Source organism: Mastigoproctus giganteus, chromosome 10 (genome assembly GCF_048544385.1).
Source record: "Mastigoproctus giganteus isolate SK-2022 chromosome 10, ASM4854438v1, whole genome shotgun sequence".
Classification (NCBI taxonomy): domain Eukaryota; kingdom Metazoa; phylum Arthropoda; class Arachnida; order Uropygi; family Thelyphonidae; genus Mastigoproctus; species Mastigoproctus giganteus.
The window spans coordinates 221,317,571-221,334,904 of record NC_143584.1 but is presented as its reverse complement, the minus strand read 5'-3'; the positions used below and the strand labels follow the sequence as shown (position 1 = coordinate 221,334,904).

General features: G+C 36.2%; 1 protein-coding gene across 1 annotated transcript in view; it reads left to right on the top strand.

The window, feature by feature from the left end:
* Window positions 1–17,334, top strand: part of pic (DNA damage-binding protein pic) — a 172,862-nt gene that overhangs the window by 123,027 nt on the left and 32,501 nt on the right. Inside the window, exon 20 of the mRNA XM_090383568.1 lies at window positions 13,690–13,799. Within this exon, the coding sequence (XP_090239694.1) occupies window positions 13,690–13,799 (110 nt within the window). The remainder of the gene's footprint in view (window positions 1–13,689; window positions 13,800–17,334) is intronic.

The window sequence follows — 17,334 nt, the reverse complement described above, 5'->3', positions numbered from 1 at the left end:
CTCATTAACCTAATACTATTTTATGAACAATTGATATAATGACTGTTTTCTTATTACCCTGGGTCTTTATATAGAGCCTCAACTGCATTAAAAATTTGGGAGGGGGGGGACTTTAATGAAAAATTAATTATATTTCGGTCCAAGTCTTTACATGCTGATATTTTCTCACAACATTGTTCTAAACATCTGTCTATATCTGTCATTCTTAATACAGTAAACTCCCATTATAATATTCCTGCTTAACACTCTTTTCTTCTGGTCCTGTGATCAATCCTGTAAAGTGGGGAGGGGATTTTTTTTTTTTTTTATGTGAACCCCAAACACGAGAGGATGGTCTTATAGTAACTTTAACATTAGTCCCCTCAAAAGTGCTGTAATGGGAGTTTACTGCACAGCAAACACTCTCTACCTTAATTGTTATTTAAGTCATCAGTCCCATATCCTAAAAATCTATGAAAATATCTCTGAGCTTGGTGCATTATAGCCTCAGTAGCTGATGCATCATAAAAACTCAAGGCAAACAAACAAATCAGTCCCGAATCCATTCATTATCATCCAGATCTATTATACCCAGTGGGTGTACTGGCCATTGTATAGTAAAAATCAGTCTTTTTGGACTATAAGTCTTCTAATCACTACTTTCCTCACTGCTGTCCTGTTTTCTATTAGATCTTTAGTACTAGTCAGAGGCCTTCTCTCCTCTAATAATGATATAGAGAAGCTATATGTTATGGGGGGGGAATTAAGTTTGAAATTAGATAAGTCTGAATTACAATAACATAACTTATGGATCAGGGACACTGCTATAGCAAAACGTACCCTACAGCCATAATGTGTATATGTATATATACAATATTTTAAGTATAAAATATTGTAAGTAGAACATGTTAAAGAGCTTTATGTATAGAATTAAAACTAATGAATATACTGTATACCCTGGGAGAGAGATATGTTGTGAAAGAAGGGATGGGGGATGAACCAGAAAATAAAATGATAAGAATTGCACAAATTGAAAAAATACCAAAAATTTTTTTTTGAAAAAACGACCAAGGTGGAAATAACATTGCCATGTCTTTGTTACTTTTGTGTCTCTGCCACACGAAAATTATGAAAGACACAGCAATGTTATTTCCACCTTGGTCGTTTTTTCAAAAAAAAAAAAAAATATGAAAGACACGGCAATGTTATTTCCACCTTTGTCATTTTTTCAAAAAATATTTTGGTATTTTTCAATTTGTGCAATTCTTATCGTTTTATTTTCCGGTTAATTCCCCCCCCCCCTTCTTTCACAACATACATCGCTCCCAGGGTATACAGTATATTCATTAGTTTTAATTCTATACATAAAGCTCTTTAACATGTTCTACCTACAATATTTTATACTTAAAATATTGTATATATATATATATATATTTTTTTTTTTTTTTTTTTTTTTTGACTGCCTCTGACAATGAGGTTTTAATGGTAATTGTCAGGTTTCAGACCCTGTTTGATCTCCCTTCTCCCATCCTTTCTACATGATGTGATATTATTTTTCAAGATTTACAAATCCTAAATACAGGTTCTTGTTATGTTCCCATAAATTTTCTATAATTTGTCAGTACAAGTATTTAATCCTGGCATCCCATGTTTGGCCTAAAACCTGACTGTCCTTCCCCAAGGTTATATGGTTATATTAAACAATACTTGAAACTATTTTTTCTAAGGTTACTTGCACAGATTTTACCTGATAAACTAAAGAGAAAGAGTCCTTTGTAATTTCAGTATTCAACTTTATTTCTCTTTTTATATAGGATTCACAAAGATATTACATAACTTCAGGCGCTGATTTCTGAGGCAATTTTGAGTAAAAAAAGGTTCATACGAACATGGGTCCAATTCTGAATAATAATGGAGTTATGTGATGTTCATAGATTTGTAGTTATGCAATGCTCATGGTCAACAATACACAGTTGCTGTGTTTGGTTGGAAATGAATCTCCAAGCCCTGTGGAGTAATTTTCAAATGCTGATTACTGTATGGTGTGGAATCCTCTGTGATCAGTTGATTGATCCACTTATTTTTGAGAGTCTTCTTACTGGTCGGGTCTGTCTAGCTACCTTGCAAAACGAATTGCTATTACTATTAGATGTACTTTTGGCATGTAATAGAGCTCCTTATTGTTCTCATGCAATGGTTACTCAATGACTAGTTCCCTGGGCAACGGATCAGTCTCAGTAGCCCACAAAATTGGCCACCTAGGTCACTGGACCTAAATATTTGCCATTATAGTGCAAGGAAGCCATAGGCTTTTGCTGCAGTGACCAAAAAAAGGTGAAAAAAAATAGTAGATAAGAAAATACAAAACAAAGTTATGTGCTTCCCTCCTTTACATAGGTCAACTATCTAGCTGACCTTTGAATTTCTTAAAAATATCAGTCTCAACCACCTGCAGAGGCGACTTCTTTCCAGTAATCAACAACTTGCTAAAGCAAAACTTTCTGCAATATAGACTGAACTTTTTCTCCTGTAATTCAAATTTATAGCCTCTAGTCCTGAAATTCTTTATGACAGTGAAAATTCTCCCTTTGTTCATTTATTTTACTTACTCCTCTCAGAGCCTTATAAACCTCAGTCAGGTAGCCTCTAAGATGCTTGGTTGCCAAGCTCCGTAGACCACATAATCAAAGTCTTTCCTCATATAGTTGCCCTTTTACTGATCTCACCACATGAGTTGCCCCTCTTTGGACTCTTTCAAGAAGCTCACAGTGTTTTTCTTATGATGATATCTCCATACTTGCACAGGGTATTGAAACGTGGTCTTAGAATTGCCTTATTTAGTGGGATTATAATCTCCCTACCTTTATAGGATATTCAATAAATCAACGATAAGACACCCTGGCTGCCTGTTTACACTGCTCAGAGAACTTCATATCTGCCCATATCGTAACTCCAGATTCTTTTCTTTCTCTACTGCTTTTAATGCATTACTTGATCACATATGAGATTTAAGTATGTGACAACATAAAATACAGCCATGATTGTTTAGGCAAGCAGTGCATGCAATTTGCACATGAATGTCAAAATGCATTGAAATTGTTGTGGTGTTTTTGAGAAATTACTCTAACTATACTTGCATACATTCTGTAAATGTAGACTGTAACTTTCCTAAATTAAAATATTTATGTAAATCGAAACTTGATCAGTTATATTTATGTGTCTGTTGTTATTTTTATCGCTCATAGCTGCATTGTTTTTTTCTGACTCAAACTACCACAGCTCTGTAACCATTTGGAATTGGATACATGTTTATATGCCCTTTTTAACTTGAAACTCTCAGAAATCAGGTCCTGAAATTATGCCATATCTTTGTGAATCACTTTATACAGGGTGTCTCAAAAATATTGGTACAAACGTTTAGGGGAAGTAGGTAACATCTAAAGGAATGTGAATCGCATAGGAACCCATAACCGGAAACGTCACCGTAAGTGGGTACCCGGCACTGTTCATCAGTTCGCAGGAGGGAAAATTTCTGGTTTGCTCGTTCAAACAGTAGTCGCCGCACAAAGAGCATGCATCGATATACGAACCGTGAGCTGGCAGACATGCATCTAGTGTATGGATTAGCAGAGGGCCCACATGGTGTGCGCCCCCATGCGGCACAACATCGCTTTGCAATAAATGTGTGGGCAGGTATGGTCGGTGACTGCTTAGTCGGCCCATACCTGTTGCCATCCCGCATGAACTCCGCTAAATATCGGATCTTTCTTGAACAAGTTTTATCAGGGTTACTTGACAATGTTCCAGCAAATGTGAGATGCAACATTTGGTTTCAACATGACGGGGCGCCTGCCCATTATGGAAGGTGTGTTCATGACCATTTGAACAGGCGTTTTGGGCGTCGATGGATTGGCTGTGGTGGACCCGTTGCCTGATCCCCACGCTCACCTGATTTAAGGGCACAAAAGGTGATATTAGTTGTACACGTTGGCACTAATAATATTAAGAGTAGGAGACCGGCAGAATTACTTAACAAGTACAGGTCACTGTTGAACAAAAGCCGAGGATTAGGGTTGAATTTGAAAGTGTCTGCAATTCTGCCCAGACACGATAGGAGGGAGTATATGATGAGAGCCTTGTCGATCAATTCGGCCCTGGAAAGATTGTGCAAGGCTCAAGGGGTAGAATTTTTTTCAGCCTGGACTGTACTTGTTAACAGGAGAGATTGCTTCTACAGGGATGGGATACACTTAAATAGAAAGGGTGCAAGAATATTTGCTGATGCTATCGAGGCAGTGTTAGGTGGGTCGGAAAACTGCTAGCTTGGGGGGAGACAAAGACCAATAGATTGACAGTAGCCACTGGCAGAGGTGAAAGAGATTCTTGCACTGCTTCTATTAGAATGAGCAGAAGCCTGAAAAACAAGATGCATGGTATTTCAGAGACTGCTGGGAGCCATTGCGGTTACAAGTAAACACATGGGTTGTGTTAGGGTAGCTAAGAATAGAAAGAGGTGCAGGTATACTTGCGTGTACACCAATGCTAGGAGTTTAGTAAATAAATTTGATGAATTTGAGGTATTGCTCAAAACATCAAAGGCAGATATTGTTGGGATATCAGAGACGTGGTGTCACACAGATATAAGGGATGCAGAATTGCAATTTGGGGAGTACAACGTCTACAGAAAGGATAGACAGGATAGGAAGGGGGGGGGAGGGGTTATGCTATTAGTTAAGAAACATATAAAAACCAAGGAAGTGAAGCCAGTCGACATCGCCGGACAGTGCAGTGTTGAGTCAGTTTGGTGTGACATAAGCATTGGGAGATCAAAATTGAGAGTAGGAGTGTGCTATATTCCTAATGACTCTGATGAGTATAATAAGGAACTGTACAGGGAAATAGAGTGGGCCAGTAAATCAGAGAGTCTTATAATGGGAGACTTTAATTTCCCAGATATTGACTGGAATTTGGGGGCTGGTTACTCACACACTAGCAGGGCTTTTGTGGATTTATTGGATGATTGTTTTCTACATCAGCATGTTCGGGAGGCAACTAGAGGCAGTAATACTCTTGATTTGATTATCAGCAGTGATTCTTCATGCATTAAGAATCTGCAGATAAATGAACCACTAGGTGGCAGTGATCACAGTGTGCTGAAGTGGGATTTACTCAAAGAGGTAACTACCATTAGGGGTAAAGGGAAGGGTTATTGCTTCCGTAAAGGTGACTACGATGGACTGAGACAGTATTTAAATTCTATACGGTGGGACCAACTGATGATGTTACCAACAGCAAATTCAAAATGGGAAGCATTCAAAGAACTTATCTTGGAAGCTACTAGGCTTTACATACCAACTAAGAAATATTGTTCAAGGTTTAGGCCAAAATGGATGTCAGATGAACTAATGACGCATATGGCAGAGAAGAAAAATGCATGGGATACTTACAAATTAACACATGACACAGAAGCCTATGATAGATACAAGTTGATATGCAACCAAGTTACAAAGGAGGTTAGGCAGGCAAAGGCAGATTACGAGAAATCCTTGGCAAGGGATGCAAAGAAAAACAGCAAAGAGTTCTTTACTTATGTAAACTCTAGAAGGAAGGGGGTGAATCAGGTTGGTCCACTTGATATTGATGGGTCAACTGTTGATGATCCTGCTCAGGTAGCTAACAAACTAAATGAATATTTTGCATCAACATTCACACATGAGGAGTTATTCAGCAAGGGGAATGCCAGAGGTGTATTCAACTCTAGCAGTAAGCTACAGAATCTTGAAATAACTGGGAGTAAAGTGGAGGAGAAACTGTTGAAGATAAACACAAGAAAGGCACCCGGGGTGGATGGGATCTATCCAGTTATATTAAAGGAGGCAGCAAAGGAAGTAAGCAAACCCTTAGCCATAATTATGAGAGTTTCCTTGGACTCAGGAGAGGTACCCATAGACTGGAAATGTGCAAATGTGACCCCAATTCACAAAGGAGGATCAAAGGCTGACACAAGTAATTATAGACCTGTGAGCTTAACTTCTGTTCCAGGAAAATTAATGGAGGCACTGGTTAAAGAAGCACTGCAGGATCATTTAGACAAGACTTCAGTTATAGCTCAGACACAGCATGGTTTTGTTAAGGGGAAGTCTTGCCTGATCAACTTGATTGGACACTATGATGCAGTCAAAAAAGAACTGGATGCAGGGAATAACTTTGATATTATATACTTGGATCTTAGAAAGGCTTTTGATACTGTTGCACATGGAAGACTGCTACACAAATTGGAGCAGTGTGACATTGGAGGCAAATTGCTGCTATGGATAAAGGGGTGGTTGAGGGGGAGAAGACAGAGAGTGGTAATCAATGGACACTGCTCATCGTGGGCTAATGTTATTAGTGGAGTCCCTCAGGGCTCAGTGTTGGGTCCATTATTGTTTTCTGTATTTATAAATGATATTGATGATGGTATATCAAGCTTAATGTCCAAGTTTGCAGATGATACAAAGGTTGGCAGGGTTGTCAAGGACACTACTGACACTATGCTGCTGCAACAGGATCTGGAAAGGTTGAGCAGATGGGCTGAGAGGTGGCAAATGAAGTTTAACATTGACAAATGTAAAGTACTACACATGGGAAACAGCAACCCCAGAGCAACGTATCAACTCTGTGGTACTACACTGACAGTGGTAGAAAATGAAAGGGACTTGGGGGTGGTTGTGCAGGCAGATATGAAGTTCTCTGATCAGTGCAGACGGGCTGCAAGAGTAGCTCACGGAGTATTGTCAATGATATACAGGAATTTTTCCAGCAGGGATAAGGAGGTGATTATTCCATTGTATAAGGCAATGGTCATGCCACACCTAGAGTACTGTATACAGGTCTGGAGGCCTCATTTCAAGAAGGATGTAGAGCTGCTGGAACGAGTACAGAGAAGGGCAACAAGATTAGTGAATGGAACAAAGGGGTGCTCTTACGAAGAAAGGCTTAAGTTTTGCAAATTACAGTGTCTGGAGACTAGGCACCAGCGAGGTGATCTGATAGAGGTGTATAAAGCCTTGAATGGTTTAAGCATGCTCAATGCTGATGGGATTCTTCCTCTAGCTCAGAAAAATCACCTGAGAGGGCATAAATTCAAATTGAGGAAAGACAGATGTAGGATAGACGTGCGGAAATTTGCCTTTAGCCAGCGGGTGGTTGGTTGGTGGAACAGACTTCCATCCCTTGTGGTGGAGGTTGATAGCCTAAATAAGTTTAAGGCTCAGCTGGACAGGTATTTTGAACGAACAGAGGGGTGAAGTGGAAGTGGGTTTTTTTTTTTTTTTTTTTTTGGCTGATGTTGCATAAGCTTGCTTTCTTGCATCAAATGCTTCTACTAATGCTAATGCTAATATACGAGACCATCACTGAATAGAAGTTAACCAATTAAATTTTACTCATGTGAGAATTTCTAAGTTAGCTAGAAGGGATGAAAAGAAAGAACAATTATCGAACCTTGATTTCTTTCTGTGGGGGTCCTCAAATCTATCGTATATGAATCACCTGTGGAGACGGAAATGGATCTCGTGGTGAGACTCGTCTGCACTTCTGCTACTGTCAAAGAAACTCCAGTTGTGTTCGACTGCGTCCACCAATCCATGCTGCGTCAGTGTCACGCATGCATCGCGTCTCATGGAACCTTCGAGCATCTGTTGTAACATCATGAAATGCATCCATCTCATACTCCATTGTTAATATTATGTCAAATAAATGTTTGCCACTAATTACTGTCTTGTGTCATTTCTGCTTCTTGTGCCGCTGCTACTACTTTCCTGTGATGTTTCCGGTTATGGGTTCCTATGCGATTCACATTCCTTTAGATGTTACCTACTTCCCCTAAACATTTGTACCAATATTTTTGAGACACCCTATATATTGGTACTATCAATGCAGTGGTTTTCAACCTTTTCTTAATAACGGCACCCCTAAGTAATTTATTTTATTTTGTGGCATCCGTACTCAATCTACTCAATTTTCTGCCTGTTAGATCCAATTCTCTCTCTCTGTATATATATATATGTTATATGATAGTTATTACAATAATATATAATTATAAAAATTACATTTCATGATACAAATTATATATATATATAAAATATTTTGTATAAAATATTACTCATATATATATATATATATATACTGACACCACCAAATACGGAGTATGCGGAAAGGTCAAGGAATGACCACCGCACCGGAGCAATATGCCCTTAGTTGCTAATGCTGCTAAAAACCAAATAATAACAATATATATACTGATACGAAAATGCAATAGTGTATTTAATGTTAGATATAAATAAATTATATCAGAACCAATTAATGCCATCTGTATAAGAGTAAACATTAAATCTGTCTGTAAATATACCGAGCTACTTACACCTCACCTTCGAGGTACATTCAACTACTACCATATATATATTATTATTATTATTATTATAATATATATATATATATATATATATATATATATATATATATATATATAATATGTAAGAAAAAGAAAAGAGAAAGAGAAACAGTAAGTGTACCTGAATGCGCAAGGCAGCAAAACAGGGTACGAAAATATAAAGATAAGAATTAAAAATAATTGATAGAAAAAATTAATAGAAAATACTAAAATATGGAGAAGTTATTAACACAAGGTACCAGGCCTAATAGAAGAAAAAAGAGAAAAAAAATATTAAGAACCTAAAAAAAAAAAAAAAAAAAAAAATGTAGAATTAAGTAGAATTAACAGGCCAATCATATGTACAAAAGCTCAAAGGGAAGTGGAATTAATAAATGTAGTGAGCATCAAAATGTGAGAGTGAAAAAAAAAAAAAATTTTTTATGCAAACTAGATAAAAATATAAACAAGATAAAATTGGGACATGGATCAGGTATTTCATCAGGGTACTACACCTGATCATGTACCAAAATACTGTTTCTATACAAACCCATGTTTGATGGAGGAACTATTAAAATATAACTGAAATAAAAGGGGGGAGAATAAAAATAAAACCTCCAAAAACATGAGTAAGGTAGCGCCCCCATGCAGTGTGTGAAGTTAAAATAAAATAAAACAATTAAATTAAAATAAAATAAAATTAAGTCAAATTAAAGTGTAAATGCATGTGGGTTAAAATGAATAGTTTGAAAAATGTTTTTGAGAAAGGTGATTTTATGTAAATTTATGTAACAGTGGTATAGAAATAGGAAGTAATGCAGGGTGGGTGAGGGAGGGGAAAAGGTAATAAAAATTAAAAATTAAAGAGGCGAAAATAGTAAGAATAAGAAAAGTAAGAATGTCCGAATTGCACTAATAGTTTGCATCAAAAAAAAAAAAAATTTTTTTTTCTTTTCTTTTTTTTTTCACCCTCATTTTGATGCTCACTACATTTATTATTTTGCATTTATTAATTTCCACTTCCCTTTCAGCTTTTGTACATATGATTGGCCTGTTAATTCAGCCATTAATTATACGTAATTCTACATAATTATAATTTGTTTTTTTTTTAGGTTCTTAATATTCTTTTTCTCTTTTTTCTTCTATTAGGCCTGGCACCTTGTGTTAATAACTTCTCCATCTTTTAGTATTTTCTATTAATTTTTTCTATCAATTATTTTTAATTCTTATCTATTTATATATATATATATATATATATATATACTAAATAAACAATTATAAATCACCACAAAATTAAAAAGATACTGTACACCATTTTATAATGAAATAAACATAAATAAAAAATAATAAGTTTAAATAACTTAAACTCAAATTACGTGGCACCTCCCCCCCCCCCCGGAATGTTGTTGTGGCACCCCTGTTGAAAACCACTGTATTAATGCCTTGTTTCAGTCTTCTGGAACTTGTCATTCTGAAAATGACCTCTGGATAATAAACTAAACTTTGTGACAAATTTTCTCTCCAACTTTCAGCATTTCAGGATTAATTTTGTCTACACCTGCTGGTTTTCCATATTTCATATTTTCCATGACTTTTTACTTTGATAATGTAACTAATATCCAGAATTTCTCTTTGAAATGTGGGCATTGAGAAGAATGATGAAAGATCAAATGGACAGACAAAATACCCAATAAAACAGCCCTTAAAATTAATGGCACCAAAAGAACTATTAAACAAAATCTGCAGACTCAAAATAGACTACTGTGGCCACATCACAAGAGGTTCAAATTTACCTTAGAAGGGGAAATTCCCAGCAGAAGACCTGGAGGAAGGAAAAGAAGAAACTGGATGGATGATATAAAAGACTGAATGGGACCTCCCACAGAAGAAATCATTCATAGGAGTAGAGAAAGATTACTGGTGTTCAATGGCATCCAAGATTGATATGGAATGTGAAGAAGAAAAATAAAATTTCCCTCATTCCTTTTAAATTATCGCTTGTACGAGGGGGCGGGGTATCAAAAAGTTCATACCCTTACCTAGTAATAATAGCCCTAGAAAGGTGAAATTTCACAGTATAGTAACAAATTTCTCTCATCTATGGATCAGTTGTTTAATGCCTTGATCATAGAAGTCCACACTTTTTGCCTGAAACCACGATTCCACTTCATTGATGACTTCCTGAGACGAATCAAAGAAGTGTCCACACAATGGTTTCTTCATTTCTCGAAACAAGAAGTCTGATGGTGCTAGTTCAGAAGAATAAGGTGGGTGCAGCAGTAGTTCAAAGCCACACACAAATCCAACAGTTGGTGAGAACATTGCATTTGACTTTGCTTCGGCAAAGGCATCAACAATCTTGGAACCCATTGTGTGGAGACCTTAGACATGTGCATATGGTCATGTAAAATGTTGTGGGCAGACCCATAACTAATTCATACTGCATTTGCAATGAAATGAATTGTCACATGTCTGTCACTCAGCACCAGCTGCTCAACCTTTGCAGCCATTTCACTGTCTGTGGATGTTGATGGCCTTCCTTCTCTTGGCTCGTCAAAGACACTTGTACGACCACACTGGAACTCCTGTTTTCACTTTTTTACAATGTCACAGGATGGACAATTCTGCCCATACACAGCTTTCATTTCTTTGTCAATTTCCTGAGCTGTCTTGCCCTGCAAATGCAGGAATTTGATAACTGCTCAATACTCCACTTTGTTAACCGTAGCATCCTTCCTCAGATTCCAGGCTCCACCTCTGGTGTACGATCACATGTGGAAATGAAATTTCATATGTTAGTTATTGAATATATAGACAATTTATATTAATTATTTTATCTGGGTCAAGGTACGAACTTTTTGATACCCCCCTCATATATTATCCATCTCTTATTTTTACTTCCTTTATCATTTTTACTTTACTTTATTTGTGGTTCTCCCTTCCCCTTTCTGAAAATTTATAACTGAATTAACATTTTTTCACCTTCTTCATGCTCCCCTTTTATTCTTGTATCTTCAACTTGTTTTCCATATCTTTTCCAAAGTCTTTCCATGATTTTTCTTTAGCCTCTTGCACTTTATTTATATTCTAGTGAGGATTTATTAGTTTTATTTGCTAAAATAGCTTATTTGGATCTTTTAGAAGAATTTGTTAAGCCATGTCAAATTTCATTAAAATCGACTGATTGAAATTCGGCATGCCCTTCCCTACCTATTAAAAGAACATATGTGTAGCATATGTTCTTTTAATCTCCTGGAAGGTTTTAGGGGCATTTCTAATTCAATAGTATTATTATATAATAGACAATGTTAGTCATATGATATAAAGGAAGCCACAGGCCTTTGCTGCACTATCCAAAATAATAAAATAACTAAATAAAAATAAAAAAAGAAAATAAACTACCTATGTGTTTCCTTCTTCCTGTAGATAAACTCTTCAGCTGACCTTTGATGAATTTTTCCAACCTGTCAGCTTCAATTGTCCATGGAGGTAACTTATTCCAACTCACTGTAATTAACAACTCACTGGCTAAAAGAAACTTCCTGTAATAAAGAGTGAAACTTTTACCTTCATTTGTTTTACTATCCTGTCTTGAAGTCTTATGGATTTCAATCACCTCTTCCTCCATTCCAACAAAGTTTTTTCATATGTTTGAGCATTACTCAAGAAGGGAAAAAAGTTGGATCAACAATTTTTTTTTTTTTTTTTTCCAATTTTCTGGATGTTTTGTTAAGCTTGGAATTTTGGGAAGCTTTTAAGACCAATTATGATTTGTAACAACAATTTATTATTATTATTTTTTTTTTCCCCATGTTAGAAAAGGCTTGGCAGCCATTTCCAACATAATAAATAAAATGGCTGAAGTAGTAATTAAAAATTATTTATTTTGAATCACTCAGAATAGTATACTCTTCATTCCTTTAGAAATAATGATTAATCATTTATCAGTGTCATATACAAGTGACATTCAAAACGTTTTGTCAAACCCATACTCTAGATTTAGGTACAAATAGGCATAGTAATAGGAGATAGTCTTGGTAGTATCTGTGCAAAATTTCAGCCATGTAACTTATTCTGTATCTTTTTGGCAGGTGTGATTCTGAAGTCTGCTGACAATCAAGCCAAAAATTGAAAAATTTGAGCAGTGGACAGGTATAAAATTCCTAACAAAAGAGAACATGGAATTACCTGAAATCGTTCAATATTTAAACAGTGTATAGGTGAATCTATTCCATCAGAGCATCTGGAAGCGGTTTATTGAATTTATGCATGGCTGAGAAGCATTGAAGATGATCCAAGGACTGGGTGGCCAGAAACAGCTCAAAATGAGGAAATGGTCAACAAGGTAATTATGGAAGACCCTAAAATGAATCATGAACAGATAACCAATAAAGTAAAGATTAGCACTGGGTCAGTACATGTCATCCTACACGACAGCTATGCACAACAAATGGGTATTGCTGATGGGTTCCAAGAATGCTGAATGATAGTCACAAAGAGACAAGAGTGGACATCACCAGGTCTCTTTTGGAGCTTGCCGCTCCAAATAAAGAAGAGTTTTGTCTGTATTGTTACTGCTGATGAATGTTGGGTTTACTACTTTGATCCAGAATCAAAAATTGCCACTATGCAGTGGAAACATGCTGAGTTACCCACTCCAAAAAATTCAAAGTGCAAGCCTTAGCTGGGAAGCTTATGTTGACAGCCTTCTAGGATTGTTCAGGATTACTGCTCATTGATTTTCTTGGAAAGGGTAAAAGTGTTACGGGGAGGTACTCGTGGATCTATTAACCAAATTACGAGGAAACACTTCAAGGCAGCAAAAAGGAATGCTGCCCTGAGGAGTGCTGTTGCTGGATGACAATGCCTCACCTTACATCTGTGAACTGACAGGAACAACAGTGGTCAAACTGGGGGTAAAGTATTTGCCACATTCACCTTAATTCACCTGATATGGCTCATCTGACTTTTACTTGTTTTGAAAATTGAAACAGCATCTTTGTGGAATGCATTTTGTGGATGATGAACATCTGAAACAAGCAATCACTTAGTGGTTTGATGAGCAAAATACAAACTTCTATAAGGAGGGGATTTTCAAGTTGAAACAGATTGGAAAAATGCATAACTGTGGGTGGTGACTACATAGAGCAGTCTTAACATGCCATCTGAATTTCGTGAGTCTGGAATTACAGGAACTATATGTTTGACAAAACTTTTTGAATGCCCCTCGTAAAGCAGAGGTTTCTAAGAAACCAAAACAGTAATATTAATCGCAATTTTTTTAAAATAATTCTCAGATTGCAAGAGATTATCATCCAAATTGGATGATGGCTGTGGAGATTCTTGATGATGACACTTTTCTAGGAGCAGAAAATTCTTTCAATTTGTTCGTCTGTCAAAAAGACAGGTAAGAATTATTTTTCCAAACTTTTGGTATCATCATTAAGGCTATAAAAAATTACCAGTTGGAGTTTTTATAAACAGATATATGCCCTGTTACCAAAATATCAGAATGGCATCCCCAAAATGGGAATTAAACATCCCTTACCACATTTCAGTTAGCACAATGTACAGTATCTGTTTTGATTACCCCATCCCCCACATTCTTCCTAAGATATTCATGCATATCAAATGACTTAAAGCAAGCAAGCAAGTAGCATGTGAGATGCAAACTTGAAACTTTCTAGATACAAGAGTCTAAGGTTTCAAGCTGGCTTTGCTAATTATGAAAATTATTCAGAATGATTGAATGGTGATCTCTACTCGTGATGGTCTCCTCATGACAAAAATCTATCTATTGTGTGATGTACTAAGATATTTCTGATCACCTGTTTCTGAGATTTGTGTTTAATTTCATGTGGTCGATACTAGAGTTTGCTACTAACTTTAATTGTGTAAATACAAACAATATAGGTTTGATTTTACAATTAATCATGAACCAAAATATGAACTTAAATCACTTTTATTTTTATTTTGTATCGGAAACATACAAGAAAGCAATGAAAGGAACCTCCTCGTGCTCCTGGACAGCTTAGCTGACTAATTCTTTCACAACAGATCATACTTAGATCACTACATAGTTATTATCAAACACCTTAACAGTGTACTCTAAGTCAACACTTGGATGAAATTGGCTAGTTTAAATTTATTTTTAGGTATATTTATTTTTAAGTGCTTGTTAGTTTGGACATATCCATCTTGTCCATGTATAACAGCTGAACTCCCAACAAACTGATTTTTGTGAAAATGAAATGTAAAATTTTGTCGACACTTGATGGCTTACAGAAATTTGAAGGTCTGTGAGATCAGTTACTATGGGAAGAGGAAACACATACACAAAAGTCTATGTACCTTTGTAGTTTCTATATATCTATACACCCTTGTTTACATGTTAGGTTAGTTGTATCTGTGTTCTTTTGGTTTAGGCACAAAAGCCTTTTTCGTACTGTACGACTAATAGTAGTACTAACTGTGAAATCTCTTACAGTTATAAAATGCAGGAGATTAAATGTTTTCTATGAAGAGACATTTAGTGCACACTTCCTGAAAATACAAGGAAGGCTGTTACTACTGTAGTTCTATATCAAGAGAGGATGAGGGATTTTTTTAGTTGTGTCATTTTAGCTAAAATGTCTATATTTATAAAGATGCTTTAGTTGAAATGAAATGAAATTTCTGTTAGTTTTGAAAGATTTAATTCATTGAATATACCTATTACAGTCAAACCTTCCAAATCTAGCATTTTTAAGATCCTTTCCAGATCTTGGAATTTTACGGAATTTGGGTGGTCATATTATAGCCATAAAAAAAAAGCTCTGAAATTATTGCATTTCTGTATTTCAGTTTATTGTGCATGGTACTTTGCAGTGTAGCTTCTTTTTTTTTTCCTCTCTTCCAAGAGAAAGGTAATGCACAGTACATAGAGAAATGCAATAAATATTATGAAGCACAATAAATATGTAGTATATATTGTTCAGCACACTAAAAATAAAACCACTTTTCCTTCCAAAATATAGCATACATAGTACAGTATACAACAGACTCTCGATTAACCGGGACACTTCAAGACTTCAAATTAAAAAAAAAAAAAAAAAAAATCAACCAGAAATCAAAAAATTCAAGTAATAACTAGAATAGGTATAAACAGATATTTTGCAAGTCATAAATAATTGGCATTATAAGTCATCATTGGGAGATTACTGTACCTATTATCTTGCAATCCCTGCTGTCTTCACATCCGCCGCTCAAAAAAAAAAAAAGAGAGACCAAATGTTTCGTTTGTTTTAGTGCATCACGTTGATTGTTGTGTTCTGTTGCAGTGCAAAAGGACAAATTTTGTTTCGTTATTTATGTCAGGGATGTCAGAATTTTTTCGTAGTAAATTTTTTTTCTTTAGAAATCGCAAAAATGATGGGTAAACACAAAAGAGTTGCGTTTTCAGTTAAGCAAAGACTTGAAATTATTCAAAAGTTTGAAAATGGTGCATCTGTTAAATCTCTAAGGAATCATTATAATGTTGGTGACCAAACCATACACAACATCGTAAATAATAAAGGTATCATCATCATCATCATCATCAGCCATTTTCAATCCACTGCAGGATGAAGGCCTCTCCAGCAACTTTCCAGTTCCTTCTGTTTTGAGCACTGGCCATCCATTTACTACTCAAAAACTCATGAATTTCATCTCTCCATCTCCGCCTTTGTCTTCCAGGTTTTCTTCTAGCTCCTCTTGGGTATCATTCTGTTATTTTCTTAGTCCATCTGCCATCATGTCTTCGAGCTATGTGTCCTGCCCAAGACCATTTTAGTTCTTTAGTTTTGATAAGAATGTCCTTTACTTGAGTTTGCTGCCTAATCCATGTGTTTCTCTTCTTATCTAACAGTCTGATTCCCAATATAATTCGTTCCATTCTTCGCTGTGTAGTTCTTAGCTTCTCTTCCATTCTTTTGGTGAGTGCCCAGTTTCACTTCCATAAGTCATGGTGGGGAGTATACATTGGTTCATTATTTTACGTTTCAGACAAACTGGGATATTGCTCTTCAGTATGTGACTATATTTCCTGAATGCTATCCATCCAAAATTTATTCTTCTCTTGACTTCCAGCCATTTATCATTATTACAGCTAATAACTTGTCCCAGATAAGTATATGACTCCACTTTTTCAATTACTGCTCCTTCAATCATTATTTCCCTTTCTGTGGCATACTTGTTCATCATTACTTTTGTTTTAGCCATATTCATCTTTAGTCCAAAATCCTTACTAACTGTGCATAACTGATTAAGATTTTGCTCTAATTCTTTGGGATCGTGACTTATGACCACAATGTCATCTGCAAATCGTAAATGGTTTAGGTACTCTCCGTTCACATTGACTTCTTTCTGCAACCAGTCTAATCTTCTGAAAGCTTCCTCAAGGGCAGCAGTAAACAGCTTTGGAGATATTGTGTCTCCTTGTCGAACTCCTTTCTCGATTTTAAATTTGCTACTGTCTTTGTCTAGTCTAATAAAGGATGTAGCACTCTCGTGGGCGCCTCCGTAGCCAGGTGGGAAGGAGCAGCAGTGTGTAGCACATGCTTCTTGATTAGACCGGGGTTCGAGCCCGTCACCACCAAATACGGAGTATGCGGAAAGGTCAAGGAATGACCACCGCATATCCCGGAGCAATATGGCCTTAGTTGCTAATGCTCCTAAAAACCAAATAACAAACAACACAAACAGCACTCTCGTATATTTTCTTCAAAATCATAATATATGGAGTATCTATGCCTTGTCTTTCCAGTGCCCGAAACATTGCCTTATGCTGTATGGAGTCAAATGCCAGGCATAATGGTGTTTTATATTCATTTGCTTTCTCCATTAGCTGTGATATTACGTGAAGGTGATCCATAGTTGAGAATCCTGTCCTAAAGCCAGCTTGCTCTTTCGGTTGATTCTCATCA